This window comes from Ciconia boyciana, unplaced genomic scaffold (genome assembly GCF_034638445.1).
Source record: "Ciconia boyciana unplaced genomic scaffold, ASM3463844v1 HiC_scaffold_38, whole genome shotgun sequence".
NCBI classification, from domain to species: domain Eukaryota; kingdom Metazoa; phylum Chordata; class Aves; order Ciconiiformes; family Ciconiidae; genus Ciconia; species Ciconia boyciana.
In genome coordinates, this window is record NW_027328406.1 from 266,269 (window position 1) to 293,297 (window position 27,029).

The window sequence follows — 27,029 nt, forward strand, 5'->3', positions numbered from 1 at the left end:
GGGCGAAATGGCCGCCCTCCTGCTCTCCCCCCAACCCAAAGGGCTTCAGTTAGGCCCGAGGAGCCCTGCAGTGTGTGTGTGTGGGCAAACATCCAGTCTAACCCCCCACCAAAACGAGCCACAAGGGGCGAGGGCACCCTGGGCATGAGGTAGGCATCAAGATGGCCGCCCTCACGCCAACCCTGCCTGACACGGCTGCCGCAAACCCTCCCCCCCCCCCAAAATGGCCACCGGGAAACCGAAGAGTAAAGTCAAGGCCTTTATTGCAGCGTGGTGCCTCAAAGACCGATGGTGTAGGAGCGTCCGGTGGGGTTGTGGAGAGCGGAGCAGGCGGGGGCGGTCACCGCCCACTCGTACCACACCTTCTTGGGGGTGGCACAGCGCCAGAAGGCCACCGACACCTCCTCGCCCGCCCGCACCGCCAGAGGTTGCTATGGAGGACGGGAAGGAAGGGGGAAAGGGGTGAGTAAGATGGCCGCCCGGATGCCGAGAGCGACATACCCAATGTTTTACCAATCCCAAGATGGCCACGCTCCCGCCAGGCCCAAGATGGACAACCTGAGGTGGCCAACCTCCACCCACACCCAAGATGGTCAACCCGAGGTGGCCACCCTCCCTCCTGCCGAGCCCAAGATGGCCAACCTGAGGTGGCCAACCTCCACCCAAAGCCAAGATGGCCAACCCAAGATGACCACCCTCCCAACAAGCCCAAGATGGCAACCCAAGGTGACCCAGCTCTACCCAAGCCCAAGATGGCCACCCTCCTGCCAACCCAAGGTGGCCAACCTCCACCCAAAGCCAAGATGGTCAACCCAAGATGACCACCCCCCTGCCGAGCCCAAGATGGCCAACCTCCACCCAAACCCAAGATGGCCAACCCAAGATGACCCAGGTCTACCCAACTCCAAGATGGCCACCCTCCTGCCAACCCAAAGTGGCCAACCTCCACCCAAACCCAAGATGGCCAACCCAAGCTGACCCAGGTCTACCCAACTCCAAGATGGCCACCCTCCTGCCAACCCAAAGTGGCCAACCTCCACCCAAACCCAAGCTAGGCGACTTCCACACAAGCCCAAGATGGCCTACCTTTCGCCAAGTCCACGTGGGCTGCCCTCCCGCCAAGCCCAAGATGGCCACCTCAAGATGGCCAACCTCCACCCAAACCCAACCCAAGACGGCCAACCTCATGCCAAACCCAAGATGACCAACTCAAGGTGCCCAAGATGGCCGCCCTTACGCCAAGCCCAAGACGGCTGCCCTCCCGCCAAGTCCAAAATGGCCAATCCAAGATGAGCAACCTCCACCCAAGCCCAAGGTGGCCAACCCAAGATGGCCGCCCTCCCGCCAAGCCCAAGATGGCCACCGCGGGACCCACCTTGATGGGGAAGAAGATGGGGAACCAGGAGAACATCCCCGGAGAGTGAGTCTCAGGGCGGATACCTGCGGGGTCACGACCCTGCTGACCTCCCTGACCCCCAAGCCCCGCCCCTTCACCTTCCCACCCTCCCTCATTGGCCACGCCCCCCGCGTTGAGGCCAAGCCCTGCCCTCTGACCCCTCACCTCACCCCACAGATCCTGCTGGCCCCGCCCCGTTGACCCACCAATGCTCCCAAACCCCTCCCGCTTTTGACCCACGACTCTTCCCATTGGCCCCCGTTGACCCCCAGCTCCGCCCACTCGACCCCGACCCCACCCCTTTGCCCCAAACCCTGCCCACTCCCCTCCCCATTGACGCCAACGCAACGCCGTTGACCGCCGATGCCCCCACGGCTCCGCCCCCTGGGCCCCGTTGACGCCCCGTTGGCCAGGTTGACCCCGCCACCCCCTGCCATTGGCCGGTCGCCCCCTCAGGCCCTGCCCCCTCTTGGCCCCGCCCTTACTGAGAGTGATGTCACCGTAGAGGGTGGTCTCGAAGTAGCCGGCGAAGCCGTGGAGGACGGTGTTCACCTCCACCCGGAAAGACAGGCGGCGGTAGCGGCTGTTGTTCTGGGTGGGGTCTGTTGGGGGGGCGGAGTCAGCATTGGGCACGCCCACCCCTGACCTCACACCCCGGTGACATCGCATCCCAATGACATCAAGGGCAACGCCCACGCAGGGCCACCGCCACCGCCGGCGGAGATCCTGCCCCACGGGGCGGGTCCTCAAGCCCTGCCCCGCTGCGGGTGCGGCCAACGAGGTCCCGCCCCACCGTAGGTGTGGCCAATGAGGTCCCCGTTGTGGGCGTGGCCGGTGAGGCCCCGCCCCCCTGCCTCACCTGGGTTGGGGTGCTGGAAGGAGAAGCAGGGCTGGGGCGGGGCCAGCTGGTGGAAGTTGTGGAGCCGCACGACGTAGGGCATCTCGAACTGCGCCTGGGGGGGGACGCTGAGCACCTGCCCCACGGCTGCCCCACAGCTGCCCCCCAACCCGCCCCACGGCCCCCCACGGACACCCCGTGACCCCCAATGTGACACGTAACCACCCAACGGCCAACCCAAGACCTCTGAGATGTTCCATGGCCACCCAAAGACCCCCAAGATGCCCCATGGCCACCCCAAGACCCCCAACCTGCCCCACAGCTGCCCCCCAGCCCCCATGGACAGCCCGTGACCCCCAGTGTGGCACGTAACCATCTAACAGCCAACCCAAGACCCCCAAGATGCCCCACGGCCACCTCAAGACCCCCAAGATGCCGGATGGCCATTCCAAGACCCCCAACCTGCCCCACAGCCCAGCCAAGACCCCCAACCCTGCCCCATGATCACCACAAGACACCCGACCTACGCCACGGCCTCCCCAAGACCCCCAAGATGCCCCACGCCCACCCCAAGACCTCCAACATGCCCCACGGCCTCCCCAAGACGCCCCATGGCCTCCCAAGACCCCCAAGCTGCCCCACAACCACCCCAAGACCCACAACCTGCCCCACGGCCCCCAAGACCCCCAACCTGCCCTACGACCACCCCAAGACCCCCAACCTGCCTCATGACCACCCCAAAATCCCCAACCTGCCCCACGACCACCCCAACCCAAGACCCCCAACCTGCCCCACGACCACCCCAAGACCCCCAACCTGCCCTACGACCACCCCAAGACCCCCAACCTGCCCCACGGCCCCCAAGACCCCCAACCTGCCCCACGGCCCCCAAGACCCCCAACCTGCCTCATGACCACCCCAAGACCCCCAACCTGCCTCATGACCACCCCAAGACCCCCAACCTGCCCTACGACCACCCCAAGACCCCCAACCTGCCCCACGACCACCCCAACCCAAGACCCCAACCTGCCCCACCGCCCCTGCAAGACCCCAAGATGCCCCACAGTCCCCCAGTGTCCCCCGCCGTCCCCCTAACGCCGCCCCAGCCCCATCCCTGCCCCCCACGCGCTCCCTACCTCGGGGTCGCGGTCGCGCTCGCGGCAGGCCCGCACCTCGTTGTAGAGCTTGGAGGAGGAGATGGGCGCCAGGAAGGAGGTGTAGGTGCAGGGGATGCTCACCCCATCCGCCGTGGGGCACGGCCGTCAGCCCCACGGAGCCCCCCAACCCTCCAGCCAGCCCCACGGCCCCCCGACACCCCAAATCCCAGCCCCACGGCCCCCCGTCACCCCAAATCCCAGCCCCACAGACCCAATCCCAATCCCAGAGCCCCCCAAAGCCCAGCCCCACAGCTCCTCAATCCCAATCCCAGCCCCAGAGCCCCCCAAATCTCTGCCGCACAGCCCCCCACATCGCAATCCCTGCCCCACAGCTCCCCAATCCCACCCCACAGCCCCCAAATCCCAGCCCCGCAGCCCCCATCACAATCCCTGCCCCACAGCCCCCAAATCCCAGCCCCGCACATCGCAATCCCTGCCCTGCAGCCCCCAAGTCCCAGCCCCACACCTCCCTAATCCCACGCCACAGCCCCCACATCGCAATCCCTGCCCCGCAGCCCCCAAATCCCAGCCCCACAGCCCCCAAAATCCCTGCCCCACAGCCCCCAAATCCCAGCCCCACAGCCCCCAAAATCCCTGCCCCACAGCCCCCAAATCCCAGCCCCACAGCCCCCTAATCGCAATCCCTGCCCCACAGCCCCCACATCGCAATCCCTGCCCCGCAGCCCCCAAATCCCAGCCCCACAGCCCCCACATCGCAATCCCTGCCCCGCAGCCCCCAAAATCCCTGCCCCACAGCCCCCAAAATCCCAGCCCCACAGCCCCCAAATCGCAATCCCTGCCCCGCAGCCCCCAAATCCCAGCCCCACACCTCCCTAATCCCACCCCACAGCCCCCACATCGCAATCCCTGCCCCGCAGCCCCCAAATCCCAGCCCCACAGCCCCGCAGCTCCCCAATCCCACCCTACAGCCCCCAAAATCCCAGCCCCGCAGCCCTACAGCCCCCAAATATAAATCCCAGCCCTACAACCCCCAAATCCCAGCCCCGCAGCCCCCACATCGCAATCCCTGCCCCGCAGCCCCCCAAATCTCGCCCCAGAGCCCCCCAAATCCCACCCTTGAGGCAGTGCTGGGCCCCGTCGAGGCACTCGGGCGAGAGCTCGTTGTCGGCGAAGGAGCCCAGCAGCTCCGAGACCACCAGGTCGGCCCCCTCGGGCGCCTGCCACTCCCGCATGTCCCGGGGGACCACCGTCACCTGCGCCCCCCACTCCTCGTACTGCCAGCTCTCCAGCCTGGGGGGGGCACGGGGCACCCGTCAGTGGGGCTGGGGGGGCCCTACAGCCGTGGCATCTGGGAGTGAGGGAGCTATGGGGTCTATAGGGTGTCGGGAGCACGAGGGAGGGGATTTTGGGGCGCTATGGGGCGGCGTGGAGCCGTGGCATCACCGCAGTGCTGGAGATTGGGGGTCTATGGGGTGGCTGAAGCATGATGGAGAGGATTTTGGGGTGCTATAGGGTGCTATGGGGCAAGCTGGACTCCTTGCATCATGGTGGTGCCGGACATTGGGGAATTACGGGGTCTATAGGGGGGTAGAAACGCGATGGAGCAGATTTGGGGGTGCTATGGGGCAGCAGAGGCTCACGGCGTCATCATAGCGGTAGACATTGGAACGTTACGGGGTCTATAGGGAGGCTGAAGCACGACAAAGTGAGTTATGGGGGTTTTGGGGTGCTATAGGGTCATTACGTCATGGTGCTACTGGGGGGCAGGGAGTTTTGGAGTCGAGGGAGCGTTGCAAGGCGATCTGGGGGGCTATAAGGCAGTGTAGAAAGTTCTAGAATGCTTTAGGGTACTTTATAAAGCTACAGAAATAACTACGTGACGGTGGCGTTGCTTTTCAAAGGGTTACGGAATCTATACGGACAGCGGAAACCCATAGAGACAGTTAGGGAGTGCGACACGTCATCTATAGGGCACTTTATGGGGTGCTATGGGGTGGCTGCATCCTTGGGGTGCTGGGATTCGGGGAGTTATGGGGTCTAGGGGGGGCTGGAGACCCACTCAATGACTTATGGAATGCTACGGGGCCCCTATAGGGCACTTACAAGGTAATGCAGAGAAATACACAGCGCTATAGGGGGCCACGGGGGGTTTCGGGGTGCTGTGGGGCACTACGGGTCACTCGTGCCCCACCGGCGCCGGGACTCGGGGGACCAGGGCGTTCCCGAGCTGTGGGGGTCACGGAGCCCCGCCGACAGTTTGGGGGGCGGAATCTGGGGGGCGACTCACGTCACGACGGCGTTGGGGTTCTTCTCCACGGCGTAGACGCGGACGCGCCGGGCCGCCTGCCGCGCCGCCCGCAGCGTGGCGTTCACCAGCGGCCCCCGCCCGGCCCCCAGCACCATCACCACCCTGGGAAAGGGGGGGGGGCGGTGTCAGTGGGGCACCCCATAACCACGGGGGGTGGCCGGGGGTTGGCCCACGGGGCCGTGGGGGGGATTGGCAGGGGGAAATGGGGGTGACCCAAGAGGAGCCAGGGGGACGTGGGGCGCCCACGGGCCGTGGGGTGCCCCATAGCGCTGTGGGGTGCCCCACGGGGCCGTGGGGTGCCCCATAGCGCTGTGGGGCGCCCCACGGGGCCGTGGGGTGCACTCACTGGACGTTGGTGTCCTTCTCCTCCTCGGGGACGCGATCCAGCAGGCACTTATAGATAGCCTGAAGGGGCGGGGAAAATGGTAATGAGGGGGGTGGAGCCAGGCAGCAAGCCCGCCCACCAGGCCCCAGGCCCCGCCCACCTGCTGGTACTGGGAGTATTTGATTGGGTCCTTCTCGAACACCTCGTAAGTCTGCGACTCCAGGTTGTCCATCAGGGGCTGGCGAGGGGGCGGAGCCGATGAAGGACACGCCCCCAGGCAGAGCCACGCCCCCTCCCACAGGATTCAGAGCTCCCCCCAGCATGGCTCCTCCCCTTTGTCTTAGCCACGCCCCCTGGGTGAAGCCACTCCCACTCATAGCACTATCTCCTCTCTGTAGCCCCGCCCCCCTCTGACCACGCCCCCGTGTGCAAAGCCACGCCCCTATGCTGTAGCCACACCCCCTCCCTGTAACCACCCCCCTGGACTTACAACCCCACCCCTCCCTCAGCATAGCCCCACCCCTAGTATCTAACCCCGCCCCCACATGCAGCCAAGCCCCACCCCATCATGGCCACACCCCTTGGCTGAAGCCCCACCCCTTCCCACTCCCATATTTGCTCCCCTACCCCCAGCCCTACCCCCCACCCTGGCCCCGCCCCCCGGCAAAGCCACGCCCCCACCAGCCCCACCCTCAAGCGGCCACACCCCTAACCAAAGCCCCACCCCTTTCCCCTATCTCTGCCTGCGGGCTCACCCCATAGCCACCCCCACCCCTCGGGGACGCCCCCCTCAAAGCCCCGCCCCTCCCCGAGGCCCCGCCCCCTCCCCGAGGCCCCGCCCCCTCCCCGAGGCCCCGCCCACCTGGAGGGGGGACTGGAGGTAGTCCTCGTAGCCACGGGCAAAGAGCTCGTAGGCGGAAGGGGGGGGGCGGTGCTGGCCCAAGTGCTCCAGGTACTGCAGGTACGAGCCCAGCGGCTTCCCCCCGTGCCGGGGAGCCCCCGCCACCACCACCTGCACCTCCAGCTGGGGGGCACGGGGGTCAGGGACCCCAAAACCCCCTACAGCCCCCCAAAACCCCCCTATAGCCCCCCCAAAACCATCTGCACTTGCAGCGGGGGGGCACGGGGGTCAGGGACCCCAAAACCCCCTACAGCCCCCCAAAACCTCACCACCACCACCTGCATCTCTAGGTGGGGCTCATGGGGGTCAGGGACCCCAAAAGAGCCCCCCTAAACCCCCCAACTCCCCTCCCCAGCCCCTCACCGCCCCCTTGGACCCCCAAACCCCCTCCCCAGTCCCCCAGCTCCTCCAACCCCCCTCCCCAGCCCCTCACCGCCCCCCTAGACCCCAAATCCTCCTCCGCAGCCCCTCACCGCCCCTTGGACCCCCAAATCCCCCTCCGCAGCCCCTCCCCACCCCCTAGACCCCCAACCTCCCTCCCCAGCCCCTCCCCACCCCCTAGACCCCCAACCCCCTCCCCAGCCCCTCCCCACCCCCTAGACCCCCAAATCCCCCTCCCCAGCCCCTCACCGCCCCTTCGACCCCCCAAACCCCCTCCCCAGTCCCCAGCTCCTCCAACCCCCTCCCCAGCCCCTCCCCACCCCCTAGACCCCCAAATCCCCCTCCCCAGCCCCTCCCCACCCCCTAGACCCCCAAATCCCCTCCGCAGCCCCTCCCCACCCCCTAGACCCCCAAATCCCCTCCGCAGCCCCTCCCCACCCCCTAGACCCCCAAATCCCCTCCCCAGCCCCTCACCGCCCCCTTCGACCCCCAAACCCCCTCCCCAGCCCCCCAGCTCCTCCACCCCCTCCCCAGCCCCCCAAACCCTTCCCCAGCCGCCCCCCCACCTTGAGCAGGCGGAAGACGAGGCGCTGGTGGAGGCGGGAGAGGACGGGGAAGCCCTTCTTGTTGGTGAGGAACACGCTGGTGGGGAGGATGGCCGCCTTCACCGGCTCCCCCAGCCAGCGGTCGATGGCCGCCGCCGACGGCAGGTCGGCCCCCACCTCCAGGGCTGTGGGCAGGGGGCGGGGTCAGCGCTAGGCCCTGCCCACAAGGGCCTGGCCCCACCCCCTGAGGGCCTGGCCCCACCCCCTTCTTCATAATGCAGTAAATAAAACGCTGAACCTGCCCTGCTGTGGGCTTGGCCCCGCCCACACCTCTATAGCCACACCCACACAGCCCAGACTCCACCTACTTGGCTCAAGGCTCCTCCCATGCGTGGCCACACCCACAGCAGACTCCACCCCTGTGGCTCCTTGCTCCTCCCACATCCCCAGGCCACACCCATAACGCTCTGGCTCCACCCTCCCTTAGCTTAAAGACTTATTCAATCAGCCCCGCCCCTGCCCCCTGGGCCCCGCCCCACCCTTCAAGCGCCGCCCCCTCGGCCCCACCCCTCTCCCCCAGCCCCGCCCACACTCACCGACCCCCACTCTCTTGTTGTAGTCGCAGAGGGTGCGGAAGTTGTGCCACCTGCGGGGGGGAGCCGGGGTCACCCCCAACACCCCACACACCCCCAGGGCCCCAAACCCCCTCAAGGCCCCCAAAACCCCACACACCCCCCAGGGCCCCAAATCCCCCAGGGCCCCCAAACCCCACACACACCCCCAGGGCCCCAAAACCCCACACCCCCCCAGGGCCCCCAAACCCACACACCCCCCAGGGCCCCAAATCCCCCAGGGCCCCCCAAACCCCACACACCCCCCAGGGCCCCCCCAAAACCCCACACACCCCCCCAGGGCGCCAAATCGCCCCCAGGGCCCCCAAAACACCACACACCCCCGGGGAGCCCCAAACACCCCTAGGGCCCCCAAACCCCACACACCCCTCCGGACCCCAAATCCCCCCAGGGCCCCCAAAACCCCAACCCCCCAATCCCCGCTCCTTAGCCCATTTGTGCCCAAAATGGCACAAACCAACACCCCTCCCCAACTCCCCCTCTTTGGCCCTTAAAGCCCCCAAATCCCCCCAGCCCCAATCCCCCTCTCCATGGCCCTTTAGAGCCCCCCACAAACAGCAAAAACCCCCCATACCCCCAAATCCCCCCAGCCCCAAATCCCCTCCTCCTTCACCCTTAGACCCCCACCCGAGGGCACAGACCCCCCTGTCCCCCAAATCCCCCCAGGACCCCCCTGTCCCCCCTCCTTCACCCTTAGACCCCCCTGCCCCCCAAATCCCCCCAGGACCCCCACCCCCAAATCCACCCCTCCTTCACCCTTAGACCCCCGTGATAGCCCGGCCCTCCCCCACCCCCCAAATCTCCCCCAGCCCCCAATCCCCCCCAAATCCCCCCCGGACCCCCGCCCCCTCACCAGAGCCAGGTCTTCTCCTCGGCCGCCCCCTCGGCCCCCCCCCCGCGCACCGCCTCGTTGCCCACCAGGTCGTCCCGCAGGTCCTCGGGGGCCAGCAGGGGCACGCGCACCCAGAACTGCCCGGCCCACCAGTCACTCCCAGTGCCCCCAGTGCCGCCCCGACCCGCTGCGGCCTCCCCCTGCCTCCCAGTAGCCCTTTAAAGCCTCCCAGTAGCCCCTCAAAACCTGCCAATAGCCCTTTAAAGCTTCACAGTAGTCCCTCAAAGCCTCCCAGTAGCCCCTCAAAGCCTCCCAGTGGCCCCTCAAAGCCTCCCAGTGGCCCCTCAAAGCCTCCCAGTAGCCCTTTAAAGCTTCCCAGTAGCCCTTTAAAGCCTCCCAGTAGCCCCTCAAAGCCTCCCAGTAGCCCTTTAAAGCTTCCCAGTAGCCCTTTAAAGCCTCCCAGTAGCCCCTCAAAGCCTCCCAGTAGCCCCTCAAAGCCTCCCAGTAGTCCTTTAAAGCTTCCCAGTAGCCCCTCAAAGCCTCCCAGTAGCCCTTTAAAGCTTCCCAGTAGCCCCTCAAAGCCTCCCAGTAGCCCCTCAAAGCCTCCCAGTAGCCCCTCAAAGCCTCCCAGTAGCCCCTCAAAGCCTCCCAGTAGTCCTTTAAAGCTTCCCAGTAGCCCCTCAAAGCTTCCCAGTAGCCCCTCAAAGCCTCCCAGTAGCCCTTTAAAGCTTCCCAGTAGCCCCTCAAAGCCTCGCAGTAGCCCCTCAAAGCCTCGCAGTAGCCCCTCAAAGCCTCGCAGTAGCCCTTTAAAGCTTCCCAGTAGCTCTTTAAAGCTTCCCAGTAGCCCCTCAAAACCTCCCAGTAGCCCCTCAAAACCTCCCAGTAGCCCTTAACCGTCTGCCAGTGTCTCCCAGTACCTCCCTGCTCTCTCCCAGTAACCCCCGAAAGTTTCCCAGTGCCTCCCACTGGCCCCTCAAGCCCTCCCAGTCATCTTTCAAAGCCTCCCAGTGCCCCCCCGCAATCCCCTGGGGTCTCCCAGTGCCCCCAGTCCCCCTCCCAGTTCCTCCCAGTGCCCCTAAACCCTCTCCCAGTACCCCCCAGTACCCCCAAAACCCTTCCTAGTGCCCCCAAATTCTCTTCCCAGTTCCTCCCAGTGCCCCCCAAATCCCTCCTAGTGTCCCCCAGTACCCCCAGTCCCCTTCCCACTACCGCCAATCCCCCTCCCAGTACCCGGCAGTGCGCTCAAAACCCCTCCCAGAGCCCCAAATTGTGCTCGCAGTTGCTCCCACTATCCCCAATCCCCTCCCAGTACCCCCAATCCCCCCAGTGCCCCCAATCCCCCTCTCAGTGCCCCCAGTGCCCCCAAAACCCTTCCCAGTACCCCCAGTCGCCCTCCCAGTGTCCCTAATCCCCTCCCACTGCCCCCAAAACCCTTCCCAGTGCCCCCCAGTCCCCTCCCAGTGCCCCCAGTACCCCCAGTTGCCCTCCCAGTGCCCCCAATCCCCCCAGTGCCCCCAATCCCCCTCCCAGTGCCCCCCAGTGCCCCCAAAACCCTTCACAGTGCCCCCAGTGCCCCTCCCAGTGTCCTCCAGTGCCCCCAATCCCCCCAGTGCCCCCAGTCCCCCTCCCAGTGCCCCCCAGTGCCCCCAATCCCCTCCCAGTGCCCCCAGTGCCCCCAAAACCCTTCACAGTGCCCCCAGTGCCCCTCCCAGTGTCCTCCAGTGCCCCCAATCCCCCCAGTGCCCCCAGTCCCCCTCCCAGTGCCCCCAATCCCCTCCCAGTGCCCCCAGTGCCCCAAAACCCTTCACAGTGCCCCCAGTGCCCCTCCCAGTGTCCTCCAGTGCCCCCAATCCCCCCAGTGCCCCCAGTCCCCCTCCCAGTGCCCCCAGTGCCCCCAGTCCCCTCCCAGTGCCCCCCAGTGCCCCAAAACCCTTCACAGTGCCCCCAGTGCCCCTCCCAGTGTCCTCCAGTGCCCCCAATCCCCCCAGTGCCCCCAGTCCCCTCCCAGTGCCCCCAGTCCCCTCCCAGTGCCCCCAGTGCCCTCAAAACCCCTCCCAGAGCCCCAAATTGTCCTCCCAGTTCCTCCCACTATCGCCAATCCCCCTCCCAGTACCCCCAATCCCCCCCAGTGCCCCCAATCCCCCTCTCAGTGCCCCCCAGTGCCCCCAAAACCCTTCCCAGTACCCCCACTCGCCCTCCCAGTGTCCCTAATCCCCCTCCCACTGCTCCCAAAACCCTTCCCAGTGCCCCCAGTCCCCCTCCCAGTGCCCCCCAGTTGCCCTCCCAGTGCCCCCAATCCCCCCAGTGCCCCCAATCCCCCTCCCAGTGCCCCCCAGTGCCCCAAAACCCTTCACAGTGCCCCCCAGTGCCCCTCCCAGTGTCCTCCAGTGCCCCCAATCCCCCCAGTGCCCCCAGTCCCCCTCCCAGTGCCCCCAGTGCCCCGAAACCCTTCACAGTGCCCCCCAGTGCCCCTCCCAGTGTCCTCCAGTGCCCCCAATCCCCCCCAGTGCCCCCAGTCCCCTCCCAGTGCCCCCCAGTGCCCCCAATCCCCTCCCAGTGCCCCCAGTGCCCCGAAACCCTTCACAGTGCCCCCCAGTGCCCCTCCCAGTGTCCTCCAGTGCCCCCAATCCCCTCCCAGTGCCCCCAGTGCCCCCGAAACCCTTCACAGTGCCCCCAGTGCCCCTCCCAGTGTCCTCCAGTGCCCCAATCCCCCCCCAGTGCCCCCAATCCCCCTCCCAGTGCCCCCCAGTGCCCCCACCATGGCGCTGTGGTGGCCGGTGTGGAGGTGGGCGCAGAGCACCCGCGCCAGGTTGGGGTTCTCCGCCTGCGTCAGGGGCAGCAGGAAAGCGGGGCGCCCCAGGTACGCCCGAAATTCAGCTCCTGCAGCATGGCCTGGGGAAGGAGGGGGTTAGGGGTCCCCAAACCACCACCCCCAAATCCCCCCCTGCCCCCCCCAAAAAAAAACCTCACAGCCTGCGAGTTCCTGCGGACGTGCTCCAGCGGGGAGTCGGGCCGGATCCAGGGCGAGAGCTTCCCCACGATGAGGGTGTTCCAGTCTGGGGGGGACGCGGCGGCGTTTGGGGGGGGCCCGGGGGTCTCTGGGGCAGCCTTTGGGGGGGGCTACGGAGGGTCCTGGGGGTCCCCGCCGCCCTTTTGGGGGGTCCCCAGGGTGCTCTGAGACCTTTTGGGGGGGGCCTACGGTGCTATGGTGAGCCCCAGGGTGCCCCACGGTGCTGGGAGTCCCCATGCTGCTTTTGGGGGGGGGGCCACGATGCCCCACAGCCCTTTTTGGGGGTCCCCAAAGACCCTATGGAGCTATAGCGTGTCCCAGGGGACCCCACAGCCCTTTTTGGGGGTCCCAGGGTGCTATGGGGGTCCCAGGGGGCCCTATGGCGCTATAGGGTGTCCCAGGAGACCCCATGCTGCTTTTGGGGGGGGGGGCACGATGCTTCACAGCCCCTTTTGAGGGTCCTATAGTGCTATAGGGTGTCCCAGGAAATACCACGTCTCTTCTTGGGGTCCCGGGGTGCTATGGGGGGGTCCCAGGGGGTCCCTATGATGCTATAGGGTGTCCCAGGGGACCCCACGTCCCTTTCTGGGGGTCCCAGGGCGCTATAGGGGGTCCCAGGGGGTTCCTATGGCGCTATAGGGAGTCCCAGGAGACCCCACGTCCCTTTTTGGGGGTCCCAGGGTGCTATGGGGGGGTCCCAGGGGTCCCTATGGCCCTATAGGGTGTCCCAGGGGACCCCACGTCCCTTTCTGGGGTCCCGGGCGCTATGGGGGTCCCAGGGGTCCCTATGGCCCTATAGGGTGTCCCAGGGGACCCCACAGCCATTTTGGGGGGACCACGATGCCTCACAGCCCTTTTGGGGATCTCGGGGTGCTATAGGGTGTCCCAGGAGACCCCACATCCCTTTCCGGGGTCCCGGGGTGCTATGGGGGGTCCCAGGGGTCCCTATGGCCCTATAGGGTGTCCCAGGAGACCCCACGGCCATTTTGGGGGGGACCACGATGCCCCACAGCCCTTTCTGGGGTCCCGGGGCGCTATGGGGGGTCCCAGGGTCCCTATGGCGCTATAGGGAGTCCCAGGGGACCCCACGTCCCTTTCTGGGGGTCCCGGGCGCTATGGGGGGGGTCCCAGGGGTCCCTATGGCGCTATAGGGAGTCCCAGGGGACCCCACGTCCCTTTCTGGGGGTCCCAGGGCGCTATGGGGGGGTCCCTATGGCCCTGTAGGGAGTCCCAGGAGACCCCACGGCCATTTTGGGGGGGACCACGATGCCCCACAGCCCTTTTTGGGGATCTCGGGGTGCTATAGGGTGTCTCAGGAGACCCCACGTCCCTTTCTGGGGGTCCCAGGGTGCTACGGGGGGTCCCAGGGGTCCCTATGGCCCTATAGGGTGTCCCAGGGGACCCCACAGCCATTTTGGGGGGGACCACGATGCCCCACAGCCCTTTTTGGGGATCTCGGGGTGCTATAGGGTGTCCCAGGAGACCCCACATCCCTTTCCGGGGGTCCCGGGGTGCTATGGGGGTCCCAGGGTCCCTATGACGCTATAGGGAGTCCCAGGGGACCCCACGTCCCTTTCTGGGGGTCCCGGGGTGCTATGGGGGGGTCCCTATGACGCTATAGGGAGTCCCAGGGGACCCCACGTCCCTTTCTGGGGTCCCGGGGCGCTACGGGGGTCCCAGGAGTCCCTATGGCCCCACAGGCTGCCCCAGGGGACCCCATGCCCATTTTTTGGGGGGGGGGGAGGGTGCTCCCGGCTCTCACCCCGTCCGGAGAGCAGGAGATCGGAGCGCGTCTGGGGCCCGGGCCGGCCCCGCGCCGGCTCCAGCCCGAACTCCCGCCGGTACCGGGGGTGGAAGAGCGGCAGGCACAGGAAGTCGAACCTGCACGAGGGCAGAGGTCACCCCAGACCCCTCCCCCCGCCCTCCCCCGCCCCCCCGCCCCCTCCCGGCCCCCTCACCCCTGCCGGGCCACGGCCCCCAGCGCCCCGGCCACCTCCGGGGCGCAGCTCAGGTCGCGGCCGCTGGAGACGCGGGCAGCGCCCGCCGCCCCCGGCCCCGCCGCCGCCATCTCTGCCGCGCGTGCCGCCGCGCCCCGCCCTCCGCCGCGCCCTCCGCCAATCGCCGCGCCCCTTGCCGGGACGCCCCGCCAATCCCCTCGGGCGGCGCGCGCGCCCGGCCCCGCCTTCCCCGCACGCCCCCCCCCCACCGACGGCTGCCAATCGCCGTGGCCGCGCTCGGCTCCGCCCACCGCGCCTATCAGCGCGCTTGTCAATCATCCCCGCGGCGCCACGCCCGCCCCCGCCGCCCAGCGCGCCTATCCCCGCGCGCCGCTGGCTTGTCAATCATCCCCGCGGCGCCAGCCCTGCCCCGCCGCCCAGCGCGCCTATCAGCGCGCTTGTCAATCGTCCCCGCAGCGCCCGCCCCGCTCGGCTCCGCCCCCGCCGGCCAGCGCGCCTATCCCCGCGCGCTGCCGCCTTGTCAACCACGCCCCCCGCCTGTCAATCATCGCCCCGCCGCTCCCAGCCTGGTCCCGCCCCCTCCCTACCCACGTGGAGCGAGGAGGGGGCGTGGCTCTGGCGCAGAGGACACGCCCCCTCCGCGGAATGGCTCCTCCCCCTCCGCGAAGAAAAAAATGGCACAGGCCGGGGGCGGGGGGGGTGGGGGTGTCGAGTGCCTTTATTGGGGCGGTTTCCACGGCAACGGGGCGTGACGACATCACGGCCGCCGTCAGGGCGAGGGCAGGGGTCAGGGGTCGTGGGGGCGGAGCTGGCGCAGGGCCCAGCGGCGATGCGCCAGCCGCTCCCGCAGCCGCCCGTACTCCCCCGCCAGCGCCTCGAACCGGGGGCCCAGCCCCCCGAACGCCGCCAGCGCCGCCCGCGCCCCGGCCGCCTCCCCAGCCGCTCGCTCCGAGGCCGCTTCCAGCACCGCCCTGCGGCGGGAGGGAAGGGACGCGTCACGCGCGCGCAGAGCGGCGGCGGCGGCGCGGGCGGGGCGCGGCGACGCGCGGGGGACCCACCTGATGCGGCGGTGCGCCTCCACCTTTTCGGGGGGGTAGGTGTCCAGCAGCAGCGTCAGCTCCTCCAGCCTGGCAACGAGAGCGGTGACGCGGCCGCTAACGAGGGCGGGGAGGGGCCGCCAGGGCGGGGGAGGGGGGTCACCCACCGGATCTTCAGCAACATGGCCGCCCCCTTGGCCTCCAGGTAGTCGGCGCGACGCCGGTCCAGCTCCGCCTGCGCCCCGGCGCAGCCCTCCCCCGCCAGGCGCCCCAGCAGCGCCCCGCAGCGCCCCAAAGCCTGGGGGGAGGACGAGAGGGATGCGGGGGGCGCCCCACACCCCCACCCCCCCCCCAAAACCGCCCCCCCAGCCCCGTACCTGGGGGTAAGCGCGGCGCTGCCGCCCCAGCAGCTGGCTCAGGCGCCGGTGCCGCTGCCGGGCGCGGTGGAGACGGCGCCGTTCGGCGGCCAAGGCCTCCGCCACCCCCCCGGGGGGTTGGGGGGGGCCGGGGGGGGCCCCCCGTGGTAGCCGGCCAACTCCTGCGCCTTCTCGGCCAAGCGCCGCTCCAGCGCCGGCAGCACCCGGGCGCGGAGAGGGGCCGGGTCCTGGAGGAGGGGGGCGAGCGCTGGGGGCCTGGGGGCTCGCTGGGGTGCCGGGGGGCTATGGGGTGCTGGGGGGGTTGGGGGGGTGCCAGGGGATTTTGGGTGTGCCAGGGGAGTTATGGGGATGCTGGGGGGTTATGGGGGTACTGGGGGTTATGGGGGGTGCTAGGGGGGATTGTGGGGTGATGGTGGGGTTTGGGGGCGCTGGGGGAGTTAGGGGTGCTGGGGGAGAGTTATAGGGCGCTGGACGGCGTTATGGGGTGGGGGTGGGGTTTTGGGGATGCTGGGGGTTATGGGAGTGCTGGGGGATTGTGGGGTGATGGTGGGGTTTGGGGGCGCTGGGGGGAGTTTGGGGGTGTTGGGGGGGGGTTATACGGGCGCTGGGGGGGTTATGGGGTGCTGGGAGGCGTTATGGGGTGGGGGTGGGGGTTTTGGGGGTGCTGGGGGAGTTTGGGGGTGTTGGGGAGTTTGGGGGTGCTGGGGGTTATGGGGGTGCTGGGGGATTGTGGGGTGATGGTGGGGGTTTGGGGGCGCTGGGGGGAGTTTGGGGGTGTTGGGGGGTTATGGGGTGCTGGGGGATTTTGGGGGTGCTGGGGGGTTATAGGGGCACTGGGCGGTGTTATGGGGTGCTGGGAAGTGTTATGGGGTGGGGTTTTGGGGTGCTGGGGGGTTGGGAGTGCCAGGGAGGGTTATGGGGATGCTGGGGGGTTCTGGGGTGCCGGAGGGGCGTTTTGGGGTGCCGGGGTCTCACCTGGGGGCGGCAGCAGCGGGGTGAAGGCGGGGGGGCCGCGGCGCAGCTCGGCCAGGGTCAGGGCTTGCTCCAGCGCCCGGAGGACCTGGGGGGGGTGGGGAGGTGTCCCAGCATGCTCTGGGGCTGGGGGGACCCTCCCATCCCCCGGGGCAGGGGTGTGGGGGGGCTCGGACTCACGGGGGGCTCCAGGTGCCGGGGGTCTCGCAGCAGCTCCTGCAGCCCCCGCCAGAGGCTCTCCCAGCGCAGCCAGGCCCCTCGCCGCAGCGCCAGCTCCGCCTCTGCCTGCCGTGGCCCCATAGCGTCCCCTGAGGCCCCTCCTGCCCCCGAGACCCCCCGTGTCCCCCCCGTGTCCCTCCATCCCCCTCCCCGCGTCCCCCAGCACCCCCGTGTCCCCCCTCCTGGTGTCCCCACAAGTCCCCCCATCGCCCAACCCCAGTGTCCTCCCGTCGCCCCACAAGTCCCCCTCCTGCCCCCAAGTGCCCCCAACTCCCTCCATGCCCCCATCACCCACCCCCTGGTCCCCAGCGTCCCCGTGTCCCCCACGCCCCTGGTGTCCCCCAAAGTCCCTCTGCTGCCCCCAAGTCCCCGTCCCCCCAGGTCCCCCATCACCCACCCCCCAGGTCCCCCAACCCCCGGTGTCCCCCCAAGTCCCCCTCACCCCCCCCCCCCACGTCCCCCGCGTCCCCACCTGCCGCAGCTCCCTGTCCAGGGGGGGGCTCAGCCCGTCGGGCCCCAGGGCGCAGCCCAGCCCCTGCAGCAGCCGGGCCAGGCCGGGGTGGGCGCGCAGCTCCTGGGGGGTGGCCCCGCTGAGGGGCGGGGGGTCCTCGTCTGGAGGGCGGGGAGCCCGTTAGCACCTCCCCCTCACCCCCCACCCCTCCTCCCCCCCCTCTTACCCCCCAGCTCGGCGTCCGCCTGCCCCACGGCCAGCGCCATCGCCGCCCCTGCGCGGGGGGACGCCGGTTACCCACGGTGCCCCTCTCGGGGCACCCCCCGGGACCCCCGTTTCCACAGGGCTTGTCATCCCCCTGTCCACCCCCATGGCCTGTGACCCCCCACGGCCTCTCCCCTCACCCCAAAGCCCCCCTCGTGACCTGTGACCCCTCTCCCATGCCCTGTGACCCCCCATGACTTGTGAAACCCTCCCACGACCTGTGGCAGCCCCCCACGGCCTCTCTCCTCACCCCGTAGCCCCCATAACCTGTGCCCCCCCCCTCCCCATGGCCTCTCCCCTCACCCCAACCCCCACGGCCTCTCCCCTCACCCCGTAGCCCCCCATAACCTGTGACACCCCCCATGACCTGTGCCCCCCTCCCCCTGGCCTCTCCCCTCACTCCAACCCCCCATGACCTCTCCCCCCAACCGCCCCCAAACCCTCTTCTCCCCTCACAGCGCCCCCAAACCCGCCCCCCACCCCTCACCCCATACCCACCCCGCAGCCCCCAAAACCCGTCCTGTCCCCCCCCGGCCCGGGTCTCTCCTCACGATCGCACCCGCCGCGCCGGACGCTGACAGAGCCGCGCGCCCCGCCGAGCCCCGCCCCTCCGGCCGCGCCGCTGCCCAATGGGAGCGCGGCAAGGAGGAGCGAGCGTCCAATAATCAGCAGCGGGGCGGGAACAGTGAGAGACGCTCGGGCATGCGCAGAAACGCTTCCCGCCCAGGAGCGGCGGGCGCATGTGCAGTAAAGGCGCATCGCCGCGGCGACAACAGCGCATGCGCAACAGGACTTCCCCGCCCCAAAGGGGACAGCGCATGCGCGAGAGACACCGCAACTTATACAGCGCATGCGCCGCACCCTGTCGCTCCCCCCCGTAAAGTCGGCACCCTCACTTGTGTAGGGCGCCTTGCGCATGCGCAGCTCCCTCGGTTGTTTAGGGAGGCTTGCGCATGCGCAACGCTGTCCGTTCATTAAGACGGCTTGCGCATGCGCAGCGCCTCTCCCACCCCCCCGCCCGGAGCGGCCAGCGCATGCGCACCGCCGTCCTCCTCCCCCTCCCCCCCCCCCGGCGCACCGCTCCCCGCCGTTCACTCTGGAGCCTACTGACGGCAGCCGCACCACAAACAGCCACTCCCGCGGCCGGGATTTGCACCAAACCCACCCTTTCTTTACTCATTTACATGCCACAGGAGACGCCGTCTCCCCCAGCCAGGGAGCTCCCGCCCGGCGGCGGCGGGCGGGGCTCAGGCGGGCGCCTCCTCGGCGGCGTAGCGCTCCTGGAGATCGGCCACGTTGTCGGTAGAGACGCGGCGCCAGCCGGCCGGCCCCACGTGATAGACGGTGACCCGGCCCCCCGAGTAGGCGTCGCGGCGGGCCGCCTGGTAGATGGCACGGCGGGCCAGGTCGCAGGCGGCCTCCAGGGCCAGCCCCTCGCGGTGGCCGCGGTCCAGCACCCCGTAGGCGTAGGTGGAGCCCGAGCCCACCGCGAAGGCCTGGCCCGGCACGCGCGTCCCCTCGCTGTCCACGTAGTACAGCCCTGCGGAGAGCGGGCCTCAGCGGGGGCCACCGGCCCCGCGTGGGGGCCACCCGGCCCCTCGCCTCGGGGCCACCGAGGCCGCTCCGTGAGCGGCCGCCAACCCCGGGCCCCTAAGAGGGAAGGGACCCCCGCCCGCGGCCGCCAGCCCCACGCGCCTCAAGGCCCGAGAGCTTGCCCCGTGGCCACCAACCCCATGGCAACTAGAGACCCCCACCCGTGGCCACCAACCCCATGGGGCTACAGACCCTCACCCGTGGCCACCAAGCCCATGGGAACCGGGGACCCCCACCTCGCCCATGGCCACCAACCCCCCACGCCTCAAGACCCAAGGCCTTGCCCCGTGGCCACCAACCCCCACGCCTCAAGACCCAAGAGCTTGCCCCGTGGCCACCAACCCCCACGCCTCAAGACCCAAGAGCTTGCCCCATGGCCACCAACCCCCACGCCTCAAGACCCAAGAAGCTTGCCCCACGGCCACCAACCCCCACACCTCAAGACCCAAGAGCTTGCCCCGTGGCCACCAACCCCCACGCCCCAAGACCCAAGAGCTTGCCCTGTGGCCACCAAGCCCCACGCCTCAAGACCCAAGGCCTTGCCCGTGGCCACCAACCCCACACCTCAAGACCCAAGAGCTTGCCCCATGGCCACCAACCCCCCGCGCCTCAAGACCCAAGAGCTTGCCCCATGGCCACCAACCCCCGCGCCTCAAGACCCAAGAGCTTGCCCTGTGGCCACCAACCCCCATGCCCCAAGACCCAAGAGCTTGCCCTGTGGCCACCAACCCCACACCTCAAGACCCAAGAGCTTGCCTGTGGACCAAGAGCTTGCCCGTGGCCACCAACCCCACCTCAAGACCCAAGGCCTTGCCCGTGGCCACCAACCCCCACGCCTCAAGACCCAAGAGCTTGCCCGTGGCCACCAACCCCCACGCCTCAAGACCCAAGGCCTTGCCCCATGGCCACCAACCCCCACGCCTCAAGACCCAAGAGCTTGCCCCGTGGACCCAAGAGCTTGCCCCATGGCCACCAACACCCACACCTCAAGACCCAAGAGCTTGCCCCCTGGCCACCAACCCCCCCGCGCCTCAAGACCCAAGAAGCTTGCCCCACGGCCACCAACCCCATGGCAACTAGACACTCCCACCCATGGCCACCAACCCCCACGCCCCCAGACCGAAGAGCTTGCCCCGTGGCCACCAATCCCCACACCCCAAGACCGAAGAGCTTGCCCCGTGGCCACCAACCCCCACACCCCAAGACCGAAGAGCTTGCCCCACGACCACCAACCCCATGGCAACTAGACACTCCCACCCATGGCCACCAACCCCACGCCTCAAGACCCAAGAGCTTGCCCCGTGGCCACCAACCCCACACCCCCAAGACCGAAGGCCTTGCCCCGTGGCCACCAACCCCCACACCCCAAGACCGAAGAGCTTGCCCCGTGGCCACCAACCCCCACACCCCAAGACCCAAGGCCTTGCCCCGTGGCCACCAACCCCCACACCCCCAAGACCCAAGGCCTTGCCCCGTGGCCCCCAACCCCCACACCCCAAGACCGAAGAGCTTGCCCCGTGGCCACCAACCCCCTCCTCACCTGGCCCCCTCTTGTCCCAGCCGCAGATCATGGTGCCCATGCTGAGCCCCATCCCCTTGTACTGGTAGACCATGTTGGCCAACAACTTGGAAGCGGCGGCCACCGAGATGGGCTCCTTGTTGCGCAGCTCGTAGACGCGGCACTGCCGGGCTAGTAGCCGCTCCCAGAAGCTGCAGTCGGCCGCCCCGCCCGCCATGGTGCCCAGCAGGTAGGGGTTGATCTCGATCACCTTCTGCACCGTCTGCGAGGCGATGTAGGAGCCCGCCGTGGCCCGCGAGTCCACCGCCACCATCACGCCGTGGTCGAACTGGGGGGGGGGAGAGGCAGCAGATGGGGGTCGCCGGGGCAGGTGGCCGCCCGCCATGGGGCTGACGGGGTGTTATGGGGCGGCCATGCAGAGTCTTGGGGGAGGGGTCCTATGTGGATGTGGGGTCCCACCGTTGGGCCCGGGGGTCCCTATGAAGCCCCACAGGGGACTTGGGGGTCCCACCCTGGGGCTTGGGGGTTCCTTCAGACGAGGGTCAGCCCCATAGGAGCTTCCATGGGGGGCTTGGGGTCCCACCATGGGGCTCTGAGGTCCCACCATGGGGCCCGGGGGTCCCTATGAAGACCCACAGGGGACTTGGGGGTCCCACCCTGGGGCTTGGGGGTTCCTTCAGATGAGGGTCAGCCCCATAGGAGCTTCACAGGGGGCTTGGGGTCCCACCATGGGGCCCGGGGGTCCCTACAAAGCCCCACAGGGGACTTGGGGGTCCCAGCACGGGGCCTGGGGGTCCCTTCAGATGAGGGTCAGCCCCACAGGAGCTTCCATAGGGGGCTGGGGGTCCCTACAAAGCCCCACAGAGGGCTTGGGGGTCCCCCCACGGGGCCTGGGGGTCCCTACAGGAAAGGTCAGCCCCACAGAGAGGTTGGGGTCCCCCCACGGGGCCCGAGGGGCTCCTCCAGCCAGGCCCAAGCCCCAGAGGGGCCTTTGGGGTCCCCCGTGCCACCCCAACGCCCCCCCGCCCCCCAGACCCACCTTAAAGGCCAGCGTGGTGGTGCCGTGCAGCAGCTGGAGGCCGGGCCCGGGGAGGGGGGCCTCGGCGCCCCACGGCGGGGCAGCGAGCCCCTCCGGCGGGCCGGGGCCATCCCGGGGGGCGGCGAGGAGCGGGAAGGCGGCGGGAGCCGCGGGGGGCTCGGAAGCGCGGAGGACGCTGGCCAGCGCCATCTTGGAGCGGCGACTGCGCCTTCAAAATGGCGGCGCCGAGGAGCGCCCGCGCATGCGCAGTCCGCGCGTTGCCCGGCAACGCCGCCCGGCGGCCGCGCGTTGCCGGGCAACGCGGGCGCCATGTCGGTTGAGGGCATGACGCGGCGGCGGCGGTGGCGGGCGCGCTTCCGCCCGCCCCCTCCTCCTTCCGGCTACGTCAGCCGCGGGGGGGCGGGCGCAGGCCGGCGGCGGGGTAGGAAGGGGGGGTCTCACCCGGGAAGATGGCGGCGGGCAGCAGCGGGGTGGCCCAGGGGACCCACAGCGGGGTCCGCGGCGCCGGGGGCGGCCCTGGGGCGGAGGGTGCCGGTGGGTGAGGGGATCCCCCTGCGCCCCTCACCGTGGCACCCGCCCCCGCTCACCTGTGGGTCAGCCCGTGGGCAAAGGCAGGAGACAGGGCTGGGGGGCGGGGTTAGGGGCGGGGTTATAGGGCGGAGGGGCGGGGCAGAGCAGGGGAAGGGGCGAGGCCTGCAGGCCAAGAGGCGGGGCTTGGGATGGGCCATTACAAAGAAGGGGCTGGGGCGGGGCTAGGGAGGGAAGGGGCGGGGTTTGGAGCCGAGGGGCGGGGCTTAGGAGCCAGGGTGTCAGCATAGGGAAAGGGGGCGGGGCTTGAGAGCCATGGGGCGGGGCTTGAGAGCCAGGGTGTCAGGCTAGGGGAAGGGGGCGGGGCTTGTGGTGGAGGGGCGGGGCTTGGGGGCAGAGGGAGCAGAGGAGGGCCAGGGTGCGGGGCTAGGGAAAGGGGGCGTGGTTTGGGTGTCAGGGGGCGTGGCTAGGGAAGGGGTGGGGCTATGGAAAAGGGCGGGGCTTGGGAGCCAAGGGAGCAGAGGAGAGCCAGGGTGTCGGGCTAGGTGAAGGGGGCGGGGCTTGGGAGCCAAGGGGCGGGGCTTGGGAGCCAAGGGGCGGGGCTTGGGAGCCAAGGGAGCAGAGGAGAGCCAGGGTGTGGGGCTAGGTGAAGGGGCGGGGCCAGGGAGCCAAGGGGCGGGGCTTGGGAGCCAAGGGGCGGGGCAAAGCTGGCGGGTCCGGGGGGGCGGCGCTGGGGACAGAGTGGGTGGGGCTTGGGGAGGGCGGGGAGACAGGCTTTGGGGGCAAACCCGCCGGTTTTGGGGCCGCTCACCCGCGCTGGAGGCCAGGGGGTCGCCGACCCCTACGGGTGCCGCCCACCTGGGGGGGGTGTGTGCAAAGCATGCTGGGTAACCCCCTCCATTTCGGGGGGGGGGGCCGCGGCCGCGCGCTGGCGGCGGCGCGGGGGCTCTCACCTGCCGGACCGGGCGCCGCGGGACAGGGGGCTCCGGCGGGGTGGAGCGGCTGGAGGGGGTGTGTGTGAGCATTTTGGGGGGACCCCAGGAATTTGGGAGCCCCCCCTCCCCCTTACCTCACCACTTGCCCGCTCAGCTGCCGGCGGGGCTGGGGGGTGACTGGAAGGGAAGGAGCCGTTTTGGGGGGACCCCAAGGATAGGTGAGAGGGGGATAGGGGCAGGGAGAGCCCCAAATATTTGGGGGTGCGGGGGGCACCTGCCTGTCTGCGCCGGGGAGGTGACACCGACCGGCCGGGGCGTGCTGCTCCTGCGTGGAGAAACATGGGGGTGCCAACGCCGCCGCAGAGCCCCGAAACCCCACGGCGGGGGTCTCACCTGCTGCCCCCTCGCCAGCCGGGGGAGAGCTGTGGGGGAGAAAAGAGGGGGCTCGGCGTGCGTGGGGGAGATCGGGGAACAAGGAGGGGAGCGGGGAATGGGGGGGTCACCTGAGCGCGGCGCAGGTCCGCGTTCTCCCTCCGCAGCGCCTCCAGCTCCCTGTGTGGGGGGTGATGGGGGCGATGGGGGGGACATCCCCAAGATGGCGGCTGGGGAGGGGGCGATGTGGGGCAGACCCCACCAAGATGGTGGCTGAGAGGGGATATGGGGCAGACCCCACCAAGATGGCGGCTGGGAGGGGAGGATATGGGGCAAACCCCATCAAGATGGCACCCAAGGGGGGGCAGACCCTCCCAAGATGGCGGCTGGGAGGGGGGTTATGGGGCAGACCACACCAAGATGGCACCCAAGGGGGGGCAGACCCTCCCAAGATGGCGGCTGGGAGGGGATATGGGGCAGACCCCACCAAGATGGCGGCTGGGGGGGTAGGGGGCAGCCCCCACCAAGATGGCGGCTGGGAGGGGATATGGGGCAGACCCCACCAAGATGGCGGCTGGGAGGGGGCTATGGGGCAGACCCCACCAAGATGGCACCCAAGGGGGGGCAGACCCTCCCAAGATGGCGGCTGGGAGGGGATATGGGGCAGACCCCACCAAGATGGTGGCTGAGAGGGGAGGATATGGGGCAAACCCCACCAAGATGGCACCCAAGGGGGGGCAGACCCTCCCAAGATGGCAGCTGGGAGGGGGGGGTATGGGGCAGACCACACCAAGATGGCACCCAAGGGGGGGCAGACCCTCCCAAGATGGCGGCTGGGAGGGGGGATATGGGGCAGACCCCACCAAGATGGCGGCTGGGAGGGGGGCTATGGGGCAGACCCCACCAAGATGGCGGCTGGGAGGGGGGCTATGGGGCAGACCCCACCAAGATGGCACCCAAGAGGGGGGCAGACCCTCCCAAGATGGCGGCTGGAAGGGGGGGGTATGGGGCAGACCCCACCAAGATGGCGGCTGGGAGGGGGTATGGGGCAGACCCCACCAAGATGGCGGGTGGTAGGGGGGGGATATGGGGCAGACCCCACCAAGATGGCACCCAAGGGGGGGCAGACCCTCCCAAGATGGCGGCCAGGCCGTGGACCCTCCCAAGATGGTGGCCCTGGTGGGGGCTCTCACTTATTGCGGGCATCCAGGACATGGCGGGCGTCCTCCAGCGCCGCCCGGGCGCGGCGAGCGGCTTCCTTGTGGGAAGCCAGCAGCAGGTCGGACTGCGCCCGCTGGAAGCGCCAGACCTGTGGGGCAGAGGCGGGAGGTGTGGGGCTGGCCCCACGGCGGGCATGGGGCAGGCCGCCCCTCCTCCTCCTCCTCCTCCTCACCTGGGAGACGTGGGTCAAGCGCTTGAGGGCGATGTCGGCCGGGCTCTTGAAGAAGAGCTTCTCCTGCGGGCGCATCTGCGGGGAGGGAAGGAGACGGCGGCCGATGGCGGCGGGGGAGGAAGGAGGTTCAACATGGCGGCCAGGGCGGGGCGGCGACTCGCCTCGTCGGAGATGGGGAGGTAGCGGCAGTCGGCGGCGCAGACGGGGCAGGGACCTGCGTGCGAGGGAAAGGACAGCGGGGGCGGCCTGAAAACGGCGTTTGTGAGGGAAAAAGGTTGGCGTGAGGGGAGGGGGATCCATTTGGTGGGGTGGAAGGTGAGGGGGGACCCCTCCCTTCCGCCATTTTGTGGATATGAGGTGAGGGGGGTGCTTCCCTTCCGCCATTTTGTGGGGTTCAAGGTGAGGGGGATCCCTCCCTTCCGCCATTTTGTGGATATGAGGTGAGGGGAGTCCCTCCCTTCCACTATTTTATGGATATGAGGTGAGGGGGATCCTTCTCGTGTGCCATTTTGTGGATATAAAATGAGGGGGGGTCCTTCCCTTCCACTAATTCATGGATATAAGGTGAGGGGAGTCTGTCTCTTCTGCCATTTTATGGATATAAGGTGAGGGGGATCCCCCCCCTTCCACTATTTTATGGATATGAGGTGAGGGGGATCCTTCTCTTCCGCCATTTTGTGGATATGAGGTGAGGGGGGTGCTTCCCTTCCGCCATTTTATGGGTACAAGGTGAGGGGAGTCCCTCACTTCCACTATTTTATGGATATAAGGTGAGGGGGATCCCCTCCCTTCCACTATTTTATGGATATAAGGTGAGGGGGATCCTTCTCGTGTGCCATTTTGTGGATATGAGGTGACGGGGGTGCTTCCCTTCCGCCATTTTGTGGGGTTCAAGGTGAGGGGGATCCCTCCCTTCCACTATTTTATGGATATAAGGTGAGGGGCATCCCTCCCTTCCGCCATTTTACAGATAGGAGGTGAGGGGAATCCCTCCTTTCCGCCATTTTAGGAGGTTAAGATGAGGGGGGGTCCTTCCCTTCCGCCATTTGAGGGCTTCAATGATATCCCTCCATTTTATGGGGGCGGAGGGGCTCCTTACCTGCGCCCCCGCACGCCGCGCAGAGGACGTGCCCGCAGCTGGTGACGGCGAAGCGGGCTCCCTCTTGGCGGAAGCAGCGGTTGCAGTGGAACCAGTCCATGCTGGGAGGGGTTGCGGGGGGGCGGCGGCCCCCCACCACCTCGTGTGTGTGCCCCCCCCCCCTTTTCCCCACCGTTACCCGCCGGCTGTGGCGGTGCCGGGGCTCCTTCGCGCCTCGGTCCGTGAGGGGGGGGGGGGGGAACGGCCGTTGGAAAGGGCGGGAAGCCTGAGGGGAAGGGGGAGCGCGAGCGCGGCCGTTGGAAAGGGCGGGAAGCCTGAGGGGAAGGGGGAGCGCGAGCGCGGCCGTTGGAAAGGGCGGGAAGCCGGGGGGGCGGAGCCACCGCCCGAGGAGGCGGGGAGGGGGCGGAGCCACCGCCCGAGGAGGCGGGGAGGGGGCGGAGCCATCGTTTAAAGGGGCGGGGAGGGGGCGGAGCCACCGCCCGAGGAGGCGGGGAGGGGGCGGAGCCACCGTTAAAGGGACCCTTCTCCCCTCCCGGACGCCATTAACGAGCTCGCCGCTGTCTCAGTCTTTGTTGGCCTGGAGCGGCAGAGAGGGGACACGGCGGGGTCCCATCTGGTCGGCCTCCATCTGGTCGCAGGACCGGGCGCACCGCATCCGTTTGGGTTTGGGGGGGACCGGCCGGCAGCTCCCCTCCGAGGGCCCTGAGAGGGCAGGGTCCCTCCAGCATCCCACAATGCCCCTGGAGGACCCCCCCAAACCCCTCCACCATCCCACAATGCCCCTGGAGGACCCCCCCCAAACCCCCCAGCGTCCCACAATGCCCCTGGAGGACCCCCAAACCCCTCCACCATCCCACAATGCCCCTGGAGGACCCTCAAAGTCCTCCAGCATCCCATAATGCCCCCCCCCACTATCCCAGCATTCCCTGCAGCGGGGGGGGGCTTCCCGTAGGAGCAGTGGGCGGAGCCTCTGGGGTGGCCCCGCCT

General features: G+C 68.9%; 4 protein-coding genes across 4 annotated transcripts; all 4 read right to left on the reverse strand.

The window, feature by feature from the left end:
- Positions 1–246: 246 nt before the first annotated feature.
- On the reverse strand, positions 247–14,377 carry PRMT5 (protein arginine methyltransferase 5). Its single transcript, XM_072849271.1, is given in 18 exon segments — positions 247–431; positions 1,376–1,440; positions 1,882–1,998; positions 2,256–2,349; positions 3,371–3,479; positions 4,466–4,642; positions 5,640–5,762; positions 6,007–6,065; positions 6,146–6,223; positions 6,848–7,009; positions 7,834–7,997; positions 8,409–8,458; positions 9,298–9,413; positions 12,035–12,141; positions 12,144–12,168; positions 12,247–12,332; positions 14,049–14,167; positions 14,245–14,377. Coding segments are annotated over 18 exon segments (1,914 nt in total). The 5' UTR covers positions 14,355–14,377; the 3' UTR covers positions 247–278.
- Positions 14,378–14,944: 567 nt separating this feature from the next.
- HAUS4 (HAUS augmin like complex subunit 4) lies at positions 14,945–17,474 on the reverse strand (the record flags this gene model as incomplete). Its single annotated transcript, XM_072849268.1, has 6 exons — positions 14,945–15,215; positions 15,303–15,371; positions 15,449–15,583; positions 16,636–16,718; positions 16,811–16,915; positions 17,322–17,474. Coding segments are annotated over 6 exons (729 nt in total), but the record flags the coding sequence as incomplete, so codon positions are not given.
- Positions 17,475–18,708: 1,234 nt separating this feature from the next.
- PSMB5 (proteasome 20S subunit beta 5) lies at positions 18,709–21,952 on the reverse strand. Its single transcript, XM_072849262.1, has 3 exons — positions 21,716–21,952; positions 20,698–21,004; positions 18,709–19,104 (listed from the first exon to the last, which is right to left on the reverse strand). Exons 1-3 carry the CDS (start codon positions 21,902–21,904, stop codon positions 18,812–18,814), a joined length of 789 nt encoding a protein of 262 aa, XP_072705363.1. The 5' UTR covers positions 21,905–21,952; the 3' UTR covers positions 18,709–18,811.
- Positions 21,953–22,100: 148 nt separating this feature from the next.
- On the reverse strand, positions 22,101–26,445 carry RNF212B (ring finger protein 212B). Its single transcript, XM_072849216.1, is given in 10 exon segments — positions 22,101–22,231; positions 23,197–23,245; positions 23,318–23,355; positions 23,457–23,503; positions 23,572–23,600; positions 23,682–23,730; positions 24,744–24,859; positions 24,944–25,015; positions 25,018–25,157; positions 26,043–26,445. Coding segments are annotated over 10 exon segments (771 nt in total). The 5' UTR covers positions 26,143–26,445.
- Between the last annotated feature and the right edge of the window lie 584 nt (positions 26,446–27,029).